Here is a 15,224-nt window from a genome sequence, read left to right on the forward strand (position 1 = left end):
AAAGTAGAGAAACCAAATATGATTCTTACAATAAATAAGAAGATAAATCATTGTTTTACGCGTAAATTTGTTATTTTGTCAAAATTTAAACTTCAGATGCTCATAAAAAATATTTAAGGAATTACGATTAACTTAAAAAAAATTCTATTATAAAAACTTATGATGAAAATTGTATATAATTTTCAAGATATTTACTGAATTAATCATTAAACATTTTAAATGTTTATTTATTATTAAAAAAGTGTCAAAATATTTTGAAAATTTTAGTATTTTTTATTATATTAATATATTATTTTTATTATATTTTAGTTTAATTTTTTCATATTTTTTTTTATTTTATTTATTTAATCGAAAATACAAGATGTACAATATATTTAACATTTTTATAAGATTACTAGCGATTTATCTATCTTAGTTAAGCAATGTTTGTGTTGGAGATAGAATGTTGAGATAAATATTTACATGAAAATTAAGACAAAAAACAGATAGGTCACGATAAAGTAAAGAGGATAAAAAAAAAGTACAATAAATAATAGTATTACAATTAGGAATAAAAATAAAAATATTAATTTAATTTTTTAAGTTATTACAAACTATACAAAAGCCTTAAAAATAGAACACACGGAAATGAAAGGAGAAAATACAAAGATATACCGTCATTTTTAATAATTTGAGTAGTATGCTTGGGTATAGGAAATTGAATCATAGTATTTATTTTCTAAGCTAAAGAAAAGCCATTTTTTATATATATTGTTTAGCAATGTCATAAGATTTAGAACATAGATTTTTTTTTTGTTTCTAGGTCTATTTTATTGTAACAGACCGGACCAAAATAGTCCAAGAATCTTTGACCAAAAGTTGTGTTTACATAATTTATTTTGTTTTTTTTTTAAAAAAATAGGATTTTTCAACTTTAATTTTTTAATAATACCAACTGATGTAATTTACTATCAGAAATCACCTTCAACGTTGAAAATTGAAGTATTTTTATATCATATATTAAGACTCAAAACACATATCACTATAAAATCAATGAATTCATTGCTCCGCTTAGAATCTTAAATACATATGAACGTACGTTGCAATAATATCCATTGTGTTTACCTGGTGGCAAGGTGACAGTAACGATGCAACTAATACCGCTCAGCGTCATCGCCAGGCACAGGGGCCACCGGCGACCCCACCGATCCATAAGCAGCCAACACACCAGGCAGCTAGGCACTTCCACAACAGACGACAGCAGAAAGCTCAAGTATTGATTTTGTCCCAACGATGGACCATAATAACTCAGTCCAATGTACACCATATCGTTGGCGAACCTGAAATAAAATATAAAGTATTGTGTCCAAACTTATAATTTTACTCGAACGAGCCAATTTTATTGCACGTACCAGTTGAACGTTATCAGAATCGACTTCAATCGCATGTTGGGCGTCCGGCACAGGGCCAACACTCCTGGCCCTTCTTTTAAACGTTTTTCTTCACTCAGAGTGCGTTCCATCATCATTTTTTGCTAAATACAAAGATTAATCAAATCCTACTTATTTGAGAATCAAAATGCAATAAATCATACTCTTTATCGAAGATAAAGTTTTAAAATTAAGGTATGTGTAAAAAAGTATACAGTTAAATTTGGAAATTAATATAACACTTGCGAGTTAGTTTTAAACTCACTTAGATTCGCTTTATAACATTAATTTATAAGTTAATAATAAAAAAAAAAATAATATTTACTAGACTTAAATCTAAGGACTGACAAAAGTACATAATGACCCAGTGTTCTAACTGTTAATTATACTATTTTATTAGATTTCATACGAGAGTATACGAAAATACTGAACTGTTTATTAGAATATACGTAACAAATATTATATTCGTTATAACTTATAAGCAATAAAAGTATTTCATTTTTATAAAATAAAACCGTTAGGTACCTGTTTTTCAATAAAATTAATAAATTATATTTATTTATCCTAGATCTTCTGCTTTTTTATTTTAACTTTTTAAATTAAAATTTTTGAAAAGTCCAAATTTATTTTACGATAAACTTTTTATAACCAAATAATGAATATTAAATTTTAATTTCTTACCTATTTCATTAACTATGACCCTGCAAAGTTTTGAAATTTAATTGATTATTTCTGAGGTTATCGGTTAACTATTAAAAAATGTTTAAAAAATGATCCATTTAATAAAAAAACAAACAATGAAATGTGAAAATCATATATATTATTAAGCAGATAAAAATTAATATGATATTTTAAATTTCCAAACCCGATTGTTACATAACTTCAGATGGCCAGTGTAAGTTTAATAATAATTTTTCATAAATTTCAATGAAAAGCAACAGGCATTTTTGAGCCTATTTTATATTGATTAGACTGTGTGATCAGATGCATTTCTTTCTAATAGTAATTTAAAGTCAATTTACTGCCTTTAATATCAATTAATCAAACATTGCAATATTATTATTATTTTATTTTTTGATGCACTGGTGTACCTCTATTGACTATACGGTACGCCGTGTGATATATTGTATGCAAACATTTTGATTTCCGATAGGACATAATGACTGCGCAGACCATTAAAGAAATTTGTTAACTTCAACATTAGAACATGATGAATATTAATTGTTATACATTTTTAAATCTATAATAATTTGTTGTTTTTTAAAATCATTCAGATTTATAATTATTAAGAAAAATATTTGTGAAACATGATTATTTTCACATATTAAAAATGAAACATTTATTAATTTTTAACTACATTTTTAACTATTGCTTATATTATTACAAAAGAAGCGCGATTATAATATGATGTATACTATAATTTTTAAATGTCAAAGAACCTACTTTATATTACATTTTCAAAATGTTTGACCAAAAATTAGAATTTTATCAAGGAAAATAAAAAAAAATATTAAAAAGTTAAAAGTATTTTGAAAATTAAAGATCTTATAAAATATTAAAATGCTCATATTTTATAATTATTTAATGATAAAAATATCTGCTGTCATTCTTTTTTTAATTCCCACAAGGAAAACCAAATCAATAATCTGAAAAATGTTAAAACCCCCGCTTTTCACTTCCTTAATTCGTTTTTCCTTATTATAAAAATCTGTACTGAGATTTTCCTGAATTTGAACTCTTGAAAGTACCAATCAAATCAAATTGTCTACCTTAAATCATATTCAAAATTCAAAGTAGCATGGCTTGCAGCAGTAACCAATACTAAGTACAATCACTGCAGTGCGGCGTGTACCACCTACGCTCGTTTCTACTAACCACCATTTCGTGACACAAACCGCGACTCGATCAACTCTGCTTCCTTAACTGATCCCCAAAGAGTTGGAACGTATAAACCGATGACGAAAGCCACGACTTTCCTCGGTAAAGTTCTACAAGAATAACCAGGTCTACAATTTCGACCAATAGATAAATTGATTTGAATAAAATTATAATATATATTGTACAATCGAATTTGCATATAGTGTCTATGTTTTATTCTCAGTGTTTACCTCTCACACAGCATACACTTTAACTGGTCAAATGGTCAATGACAACCAACGGCTATAGTCATCAGTGCTTGTGTTATAGTTTGAAGCATTTTCAAAATGTGACGACGAAGTATACATATCATTAAATAACTAATACATTCATTACTCCTTTCAGAATCTAAAAAATGCTTATTGTGCTATTGATTATAATATGTGTAATTAAAGTTATCATGATAGTGTATACTGTATTTTTATGTAAATTAACACAAATAATGGAAATTACAAATTGAATTCATTTTTCCATTAAGAAATTTCTAGACTCAGACGAACGCTAATAGTTCTACAAAACATATTGTTATTAAAACTTATTGTGTAAACATTACTACTTTCTTACTAAAACGTTATCTAATACTTATGTTTTACAGCGATTAAAAAAACAAATATAATAACATGAAGAGCTCGCAAAGTAGAGACACATATCTTTAAACATTGATTATATATAGTAATTTATTAGATAGTTTTTACTTATAGTAATACCTATGGATATTATACAATCAAACTTCGTTCAGCGAAAATTGTATTAAAATGTTTAAAGTGTCGAATATCTTGTTAATCAAAACAAAATAATCACGTTATTTACAAAATATCACTAATACTTTATCGTATAAATTGCCAATCGGAAAATTATTTTTAAAAAAACAGAGTGTATCGTTGTACCTTTAGTTTTTGTTTGAATGTATCTGGCAGCACGGTTCCATTAATTCTAGCTAGGGTTTCCAATATTTTCAAAGCCTCTTCGATTCGACCTTTAGCCAGTAACCATCTTGGTGATTCTGGTAGGAACCTACAACACAAAATTAAATTGTATGTGTGCTTGTATGCAATTATGACAGGTCGTGTAACAGACGCTCACGGAACATGTGCATTCTATAATAAAGTCACAATGTCCATGTTCGACCACAATAATGAATGTTTTAACTTGCCACCAGTATATAAAGTATAGTGTGAACGGGGTGGACGTCGCCAACGCCAAGTATACCCAATTGCGTACGTAGTACGTAACGCCAGACAACAGCATTAGACCAAGCGTGTAGAACATGCATGTCATCACGGTAATAAACGATCTGTAGTTTGGCCCGACGAGCTCCAGAGCTAAGAAGAAAATATCTTACTATCAGTATTTAATATTGATTTTCGTCATTTTACTCATTGCACCTATTACACCTATGCCAATAATTGATGATCAGTAAATTATATATATATTAATATTGTACAATATCAATATGAATCGTTTTATATTTCGATTAACTAAATAATTTTCAAAAAGTGTCTGATCCTTAACATGGAAGGGACGAGAGAAGAATAAATTTAACCTTTGAAAATATTATACGGGTAAGGTCGAATTACACATAGTTATATTATTTAATTTTACTCGGTACTGTAGAATGTAATTTTCAAATTAGTAATTACACTTGTTCTTAGAAATATAATATTTATACTATCATTACCGAAAACTTTTCTTGATAAATACGACATTTAATTTACATGTTTTTTGATATAAAATATATAATTATTGTGTGTATTTCATTAAATAAAATCATTGCCACGTTCACTTTTAATGATTTGAAAATTGTTTAACGGAGCCTATATAGTATATACAATAATAATCACACAAAGATTGAAAAAAAGAATATCTACTACAATATTATACACTTTTACATGTACCTATTAATAAGCTCTACGAATTTTTTTCATATCACATGTAAACATCGTTAAAAAAACTAATCGACAAAATGCAAAATTATTAGTCGTTGGAAATTAGTAATTACAGGCTTTATCAAGATTTTATATTTATTTCTAAATTATTCAAGTCATATAATATAAATCGATCGACCAACAACAATTGAAAAAATGTATAATTGTCAACTAAAATACCTTTACTATTTATAAATTATACAGAATTATCGGATCAAACGCAATTCCATTATTGCTACTTTTAACCAGAATCTAATTTGAACATATCCATTTAAAAAAAATTACTAAACGATAATATTTTATGATAAAAATGTTCTAGGATGCAGCAATAGGTAAATTATTGGGATATAATCTTTATTTTGAATTTAATTTAACTGTCAATTATTTTATTGTTAAATTGTTTGTATGATAAAATTCTTCTTATTTACTTATATCTTTAATTAGTAGTCATTAGTCATCATCGTCATAAATAAATAATTGAAAAAACTAATTCAAATAAAATGTGCATGTATTAGAAACATTTTTTACTTCACACAGACTTAAAATAAAACGATTTGCATTTGTATGAACGTCAATATATTATAACTAATAGTCTAGTTTAAAGTCAAATTATTGATATCCATTAGATAAGTATTTAATATTTATAAAAAAAAAATATAAGATTAAATTGGGTGGGTAGGGGAAAATTAAGATTTGGGTGGTATCTTTCATTGGAGACATTGAAACACTATTATATGGAGTATTCGTATATATCATTTTAAAATGTACATAATTATTATAATATGTGTTATTGTTTGTATTGAAATCAATTTTGTTAACATAAAAAATATAATAAGAATCATTATTGTAAAATAACAAACACAATCGTAATAATATTATAATAGAATTGGCTCAACAACAATCTTTCGTGGAATGCGTTTTATCCTTCCTGCAACATTGTCGGTATAAATACAAATAGTTTTTTTTTCTATAAACCGACCCTGACAACATTCAGTGACTCAAATCTTCTGTACATTTTATTATAAGTTATGACTAACAAAAAACATTTTCATATCATTCAATCATTTAAGTAACATGACAATGTAGTAGTATATAGTTATTATAAATTTAAATTATTTATTTGGACCGTATTAAAATCGAATATTATAATTAGGTCTAGGTGCGACGCACAACAATTTCATAGATATAATTAGAAATATAAAATAGATTGATTTACTATTATCGATGTTTGTACTTAAGCAATTAACAATAAGTAAAAACCAATATTATAATAACAAAATAAGTACATCAATGTATATATAAGGAACAATATACAAAGTTGTCCAAATTTCAAGTTAATAATTTAGTAGGCAATATACGTCATATTATATTACACTATTATAGCCTATTGAGTATAGGTATATGATAATATGTATGTATAAATGATAAAGTATCGATTATAATATATCGTTTCTAAACAACAATTTATAAATGTAACGTAATAATTTTATATTATAAAACGTAAATAATACAAAATGCAAGATATATTACAATACATAATATATTAAATGTACCGTAATATGTATATGTATTTACACGATACACATGAGTAAATTCAAATCATACTTGGATAATTAACTAAGTAATTTTTTTCATACTTACATATAATAAATGGGATTTGATAAACAGCCGGTATAGTCAAACCTACAATTACTCTGGAAGTGGCCCACCACCAAAAATTCATTGCGCAAGCTGTCAACAAGCTACCGACAATTAACGTAGCCAAACACAAAAAATACGATTTTCTCCTTCCAATTCTATAAAAGAAAATAGTTATAATAATAATAATATAAATTAGTTGTTATAACTCATAATAAAAAAAACACAATGATACGAAATTTAGAATTGTAAGATTACTCACTCACCTGTCATTTAATACACCAAAAAAATACACTCCAATAGGTCCTCCCAAGTTTAGGGCTGCTAGTCCGACTGTCGGATATATGTCACGTTCACAGACCAAATCAAACTAATAAAATAAATATAATGTGTCATAGCACATAATAATAAATCATTATTTAATACTTATCAAAATCCCTTAAAAAAAATAAGTAGTCTTCATAAGATTTACTAAAACAAAGTAAATTGCCTGCTTTGTACGCCTTGATTAAGTATCATATTGTATGTAACTTCTTCAAATTTAATATTACATAACAATGTTCTTCAAATGAGAATAAATACTATTTTGGCTTGATTATTACACATTATTCATTTTAAATAATAAAATAATTGAAAGTTTTTATAATTTTCGGAAAAGTGTTTATACAGTTAATTAAATTTAAATTATTCTAAATTCGAATTTTATTCTGGAGTATCTATTATTCGGACTAAAATTAACTCGTTGCTGTTATAAAATTGATGTTTAAATTTAATATTAATATTTACACTTCATGCGATTCATTTAAGTTAAAAATAAATTAAATTTGCATTTTAAACGTGTTTTTATAAAATCACAGAAACCATTAACAAAAATTAAAAAATCACTGAGAATTGTTTTTAACCTTAGGACTTTCATTTTGCAATTAGTTGTTTTAAACATTTATATATTAATAATTAAAACCTGTATAGAACGATAGTACATATAATTTTTTATGACCAAACACCATTCAGACAATATTATTCTATTTACCACCACAGTCATTCACATGACACGAACGTGCTTATCATTTAATTAAATTCATATTCTCAGTCAAATGTTTTATACTGTATTCGTATGATTGAATACCGTATATATAAGTGAATTTTTATGGATATCTTGATCACCGCATAATATTTTTGTATAAGGTGTATTTACCTACGTTAAATTCAATTTTGAAGTTATTTCATATTATCGCTTAAAAAATACCAGTATGATATTATAATGATAAATTCATGGCTATCGAGTTTTCCATATCTCCACGTGGTGTACACGACCTTTCCAATGTCAAAAATATATTTTGTTTAAAGTTTAAACAACTGAAATTCATAAATACTATATTCATTATCATATTAATTCTACCTATGTGTACATTTATTTCAGTTTTAACTAATTTTGTAATAAATACATAAATATCTACACTCCACAGTGTATCCACATTTTATATGAACTAACCCCTTAAAAATTAAATATTCTAATTACTTTAATACTCCATTGAACATATAGTGATTATTACATCATCTTTTGTGTATTAAATATTTAATATATTTTATGTATATCAATTAAGTAAATAATTGTATGTGCATTATAGTACATTAATCGTAATGTCATGTATCGGGTTAATTTACTCAACGTTTATTATTAATACTACAGCAATAATATTATTATAAATAGGTATACTCGGAAATCGAGAAAGCGTAATAGTGCGACCAGTCGGCGGTGGTATTTTTTTCCTCCATATACACCGGCACGTACCTCTAACTATAATATTATACCATATTATAATGTTATTATAGATACTACACTATACCACTATACTTACGTCGAATTGCTTATGTACCTACGGCATAAGTGAATACAAATTGTACACAAGCATGACATTAAAATAATATATTATTACGCGCTCTATCGGATGACAAATTACAGGCGTGTGGCCGTCGCCCGTCGATATTATAATATTATATATTATTATGCTTCACTTCGTTAACCTTCCGGATTACGTAGGTACACATTATAATATTATACCATCAATGAATCCCAGACCGACGCTACCATGTTGTTACACGCCTCTCACTCGGCATCACATGTATATTATTGTACTTACCCATATATATATATATATATTTATAATACTACAATTCATGACGTGTGTCATTAACATTTCAAACCGCACCTTAACGTAGTGGTTTTCCGTGAGTTTTCGACTGGTATTGATGACGGAAAACGAATACACATACGTGGTACCATAATATAATAATTATGTAATATATATAATGTATGATATAATGTGCTTACGTTAAACGGATCGGCAGTTTGGATTAATTGTAAATAATTATAAATATAAATAATAGATATTATATATAGTATAACTAATATGGTTGACATGTAAAATCAAAATCATGGGAAGTAGATCTTAAGAAAATGTTGAGTACATATTATATTAACTATTTCATAAGATATTTTCAACAGGTAAAAATGTTAAAGATATTATCATTTTATACCCTCTTTTTACATTATTTTTTCATTTTCATTATAAATTTTAGATAATCCTATGCAGCATGATGTAGACTGATACTAATGCCGTTACAATGCATTGTATTTTATGCACGTATTGAGTTGGTTTGAATTGATGAACTAAAATCTTACAATATATCTATTAATTGAACATTATCGGGGCGATTGGGGCAATCGTACATTATAAAACATAATAAAAATTAAGAATAATAGTAATACTAATTTTTTTATACTTAATGTATATTTAATTTATAGTTATAAGTTATAACAATAGAGTGATCTTAACACATGTTTAAAATTGCAACTAAATTATAACTATTCATATTTAGTTTTTATCAAAAAATTCTAAAAATCCAATGTACATGCTACAGTATTAAAATAAAATAATAATCTGTGAAATAAAACCAAACCGAGAAATTATGTGTGTTACTTTATTTAATAAATAAAAATTGATAAACCAACAATATTTTTGATGATTCTTTAACAAAAAAAAAATATATAAAATAACTAGTAAAGATAATTGGACATTTTTGTGATCAGTTTTAGTAAAACACTAACAAAGTTTAAATTATTTAAGTTACAAAATCTTAACGCATTTTATTATAATGGTCGAATTATAATTATCATTATTTTTAATATCTTTAATCATAAAAACCTTTTTAAAAAATTCACATAAATGAATTATTTTTCAACCTAAATGATTAACTGCATTTCTTTCAAATGCTTAAATCGCCTATAATCGTACATTCAATTACGACACTTATCTATAACATCTATTTATTTGGATGATTGAAAAGGTACCCAACTGATAATATTTTAATACTGAAAATTATAAAACTCATTTTCTTTTACGGATAGGTATGATATATATTATATATAATTTAAACGCTTATATATTTTGAAAGAATAAAACTCGTTCAATGATTGTTTTAAGCTTTATTATAATCGTATGGTTAACAATGTTAACATACATTATAATATCATATTACTATTATTATTATTACTATACATAATATAATATCCGCTCCCCAGTTATATAGTCGTAATAACTCGTATTGGTACGATTGGCACAGACGCATCGTAGTGCGCCGACTAATTTCACGGTGTACTTTGTCACCGTAATCGTTTCTGAGCGAGAAAGCCAATTAATTATTACTCTTTCCATTCAAGTGGCACCGACAATAATAATAATATAATACAATAATATTATATACTATATACGGGTAATTATTTCATCGGACGGAATTAGCTAATAAACCGCCGCGATGTTTTCAATTGACTAATTGAACTTCTTTGATAATCGGTAAAAGGGCTACTGTAATGCTATTATGTAATGGAGTATCGAGAACATAAAAAAATAATAATAACGATAAGAACTATAACATTGCGGTCTTATTCAATCGTATCTATATGTGTGTGAGTCCACTGCGATGCATAATATTGTGTTTTGAATTAATAATTAATTCCATGTTTTAGCCACGATTATGTTTTTATGATGTATATGTTTTTCCATCACTTAAAAATCCTTTATAATCTTTATAAAATATATTTTATTAATATTTACCATATCAATTTTAAAATTAACTTCAAATAAAAAAATCGTATGATTTAATTAATTTTAAAACATATTGTTCCACACAATACATCACAAATTCTTATAGCCATACGTTCTAATCTCCATCTATATTTAATATCTTCTTAACTAATGTTACATTATAATATAGATATCATGATAACGATAAATCTATTATTTATTTATTAGTTTAATGTGTTGTAATTTAAATTGTTTCAATTCACGTACACTTACTTATATCATTAACTATATAAAAATGCTATGTACTTATTTCGATTACTTACATCGATTACAATTGAAGACTGTACGAAACTCGTGTCATATTCCCAACTGTTACATTTCTCCAACGGCCAACTTTCATTTACCAACTGTTCCAAATTTCCATGAACTTCAGAAGAAGACACCAAGACATCTGTCCAATTAACTGCATACCGCATACATCCATTTTTTATTTGAGTTACGTTACTCTATAATTAAATTATGACGTGTAAGTTTACAACGAGATAAGCAAAACCATTGCTGCACACATATTGTTCATACGAAAAATACTTCAAAGTGCACAATACATTACACTCATATCCTCAAGACATACGAGTTTGCCCAATCAACGTATTAGTTTATCACATTAAACTAAAAATTTATAATTAATCAACTATACTCAATATTTCGTCATTGTGATCGTCACAATATATAATGGGCTTCAAATACACAAAAACGATTACCTGACAAATTATTAAGAAACCCAAAGAAATTAAACTTCTTTCTAAAATTAAACAATAGATTTGGTTAGCAATTAGAATTAAGAAAAAGTATAATCGTTTGATAGCCATTCACGTTCGAGGTTCAAGCTGTGATCAAACTATGTGCTTACATGTCTTCATTTAATGATATAACACAATAGTGACATTATTATAATTATCACGTTATTTTGTTTTATTACATATTTACATTTAATAATACAAATATTAAAACATGATAAATAAACCGATTAAAATAATAATTTTATAATAATAAAACTTGTAAAAAATTATAATATCATTTGAAGTCAAAGTTATGTTTCAGTCGATAAAAAAATACACAATTTATGCGTATAAAAAATAATTTTATATTCCTTTATTTAGTGGATAATATAGGTATATTTTTAATGTTACAAGGGCATTTACGTCACAAAATCATGTCAAACAGTATTTATTGTAATTCCACGCTAAATGTTACCAATTGTATTTAATTTTACAAATTTTAAATGTATTATACATTTATACCTATATTTATTTATTTTTAATAGAAAAAAAAATTTTCAGTTCTGTACCATACATAAAATTACTACAAAAATGAACGATTATGTACTTTGTATACCTATACCACAATTTATTTTTAAAAATTTTAAATTTATTAATAATCAAATAATTTGCTAATATTCGATTAATACTATTCATGCGTATTATTGCATCCAAAATATCCATATTATTATTTATTTTGCTTTTAAATATTGATAATATAAACCTAATTCGGAACTCTAAGAATACTCGTATAATATATTTTGCATACTATCAATAATTATAATAATATTGTGTCCGCGTATGTTCAACGCTAGATTTAAACAAGTTGGATTTACTTGTTCGTAAATTTGTTTTCTCTGTTCCGCAGTGAAATTAGACAGCTGCGGTTCGGAACACCAATGTGGGGGAACGTCGGACATGAACAGTTGGTTGAACGCTCCAAAACCACACGGTATACATGCGGGCAGGCAGACAAGCCATAACAATAACTTTTGATAGCGACCAAACTCTCCGATGATTGGCAAGACTTCGTCCAAGTCAACTTCATTCTATAAAAATCACGATAATATAATAATATTTATTTATTTATATAGAAATAGTCCAAAAATCAATATCATAGAATATTATATTATTATAATACGATAAAAACTCATTTTTTTTCAGTTGATAAAAATATATGTGGAAATGTTTTCGAAATAAATTGCAAAAGCCGAAAATATACATCGCATTGGCGAGTGCGTCATAGTATCATATTCAATTGAGATGACTATATTATATGAATGCGTTCTATATGTCAATTTTAAAAACTTAGACTTTTATGTTAAATAATGATTCTTATAAAAATAAAACTATGTAACCATATTATCATCATTATTCATAATTATAAATCAGTATATAAAATACATTATTTTTTAAATTAATCAATTATACCAAACATCTATTTTTAAATTTGATATAAACATTAACACGATTACGGTAAAAATATTAAGAATTTTTAAATTACCATTGGTTATAAGATTTTAGGCAAACTTAAATTTTAAAACAGTATAAAAAAAAACAGTTATAATTTATTAATGTATCTTCATAAAATCATAAGTTCTAAATTATATATTATGTCTTAATTTTAAGTATCTTGGAGTATTTATTGTTTAGTTCTTGGTTTTTTGCAAAAAACATTTGTGGAAACGATATATTATATAAACTATTATTATATCCATTTTTCAGTCTAATCAATTTTTGCCTATGTACAACTCTAAAAACACTTTTACTATAATATACCCAAACAATTTTCTTAGAACAAATATGTTTTATTGTGATTGCGATTAATTTCAAAACATAAATATAACTATAAATCGATAATTACCATGTTAATTAAAACAATAATGTCTTCATTAATAGTAATTACATGTATTTGTCTTGAATGAGAGGGAGAATGGGCTATTCACATGTAGATTTTTGGCACGCAGCTCTAAAATTAATGGAATTTAGGCCAAAAACAAGTCGCAAAACAAATTTAAATGTTTAAAAAAACACATGTTTCTTTTAACACTATTAACAATATTGTATGTATATTGCAATGTGAAATTTATACCTATTAGTTTAAAATAAAACTGATTCTTAATTCACCATAAATAAACGATAAATTAATACCTACTGTTTACTATTTTTTTAATCAAGAGTCAATTAAATTAATAAACAACCTTAATTTCATGAAATACAAAAAATTTTTTATGAAGAACAGGCAAAAATCATGAACACCGTATAACAGTATATCTAGTGTAAATATTACTTTTGTTATTTAAATACAATAAAATATTATCAACAATAAATCCATAATTATTACTAACAAATAAATTAATTTATACCTAAACAAATATATGACTACACAGTACACAAACAGGAGTATAGTCCATGTAATGTACTTACTATATTTACATAATAAAATAAAAATAAAGCTTTTGGTATAAACATAAAAGAACATAATAACAAACTATGGTTGTATATTATAACATATTATAATGTGATTTACAACTTTACAACAACCTATAAAAAACCAACTCAAACAAATGTTTATATAAATCAAGACAATAATTTTGATTTATTGTTTACATATGTATCTAGTTTACAAATATTAATGAAATACATTTTAGGAGTATGATGAAGAAAATTTAAATAAATGTGTAAATAAATTTGCCTATACTATTCGCCGTTCATATTTTCTAATGTCATGACCATCAAAAATGTAATTATATAATAAGTAAAATAATATACTTAGCGAATCCATAATATAAAAATATCCGAATGTAATAATTTGTATTACTATTTTACTCACAATTTTCTTATTTTTTTCCGAATCACTGTTATCCATGACGAACACCACAATGAACTACAACGTCGAACAATATATAATTAAATTAATACTGTTTAGCTTACATTGATTTTTTTTTTTTTATTTATTATTTTATCCGAAGACCTTCAACTATTACTAGTATGTGCATTGTATTATATATATATATATATATATATATATATTTATTTATATATATATATACATATAAAATTATGAGTAAATGAAATGACCGTAAATAGGAAATCTACCAGACAAAAAACGGAGTATATCGATCGTATTAATAACCATTTTATCAATTAATGGAGCACTGGCTACACTAATATCTTTCAAAAGGTCATCATTAGTTTTGAATTTCAATAATATAATGCTTATAATAAATAAAAAACGTTATTTTTTAACGGTATTTCAATATTTTTACAACAATCAACATACACTAAATATTGAGTAGGTACCACTCAAAACCATCAAAAGTTTGATAGTTTCTATGTTCTAGTAAAAATCAAAATAATTCATAACATATAAGTACACGTGATAAATAAACACATTTTCTGTTTAAATATCGTAGACTTAAAGATAAAGAG

General features: G+C 25.5%; 1 protein-coding gene across 2 annotated transcripts in view; it reads right to left on the reverse strand.

Moving 5' to 3' along the window:
* LOC113557140 (carcinine transporter) overlaps positions 1-15,224 on the reverse strand; it is a 46,635-nt gene that overhangs the window by 4,576 nt on the left and 26,835 nt on the right. The window contains exons 1-9 of one of the 2 annotated variants that reach the window (XM_026962470.1): positions 14,626-14,661; positions 12,629-12,841; positions 11,298-11,480; positions 7,156-7,259; positions 6,893-7,047; positions 4,480-4,648; positions 4,214-4,340; positions 1,392-1,513; positions 1,105-1,319 (exon numbers count right to left, since the gene is read on the reverse strand). In XM_026962470.1, the coding sequence (XP_026818271.1) occupies positions 1,105-1,319; positions 1,392-1,513; positions 4,214-4,340; positions 4,480-4,648; positions 6,893-7,047; positions 7,156-7,259; positions 11,298-11,480; positions 12,629-12,841; positions 14,626-14,661 (1,324 nt within the window). Of the gene's footprint in view, positions 1-1,104; positions 1,320-1,391; positions 1,514-4,213; positions 4,341-4,479; positions 4,649-6,892; positions 7,048-7,155; positions 7,260-11,297; positions 11,481-12,628; positions 12,842-14,625; positions 14,662-15,224 lie in introns of those variants that run through there. The other variant, XM_026962471.1, reaches the window with a different exon arrangement.

Source organism: Rhopalosiphum maidis, chromosome 3, assembly GCF_003676215.2.
Source record: "Rhopalosiphum maidis isolate BTI-1 chromosome 3, ASM367621v3, whole genome shotgun sequence".
Taxonomy (NCBI): Eukaryota; Metazoa; Arthropoda; class Insecta; order Hemiptera; family Aphididae; genus Rhopalosiphum; species Rhopalosiphum maidis.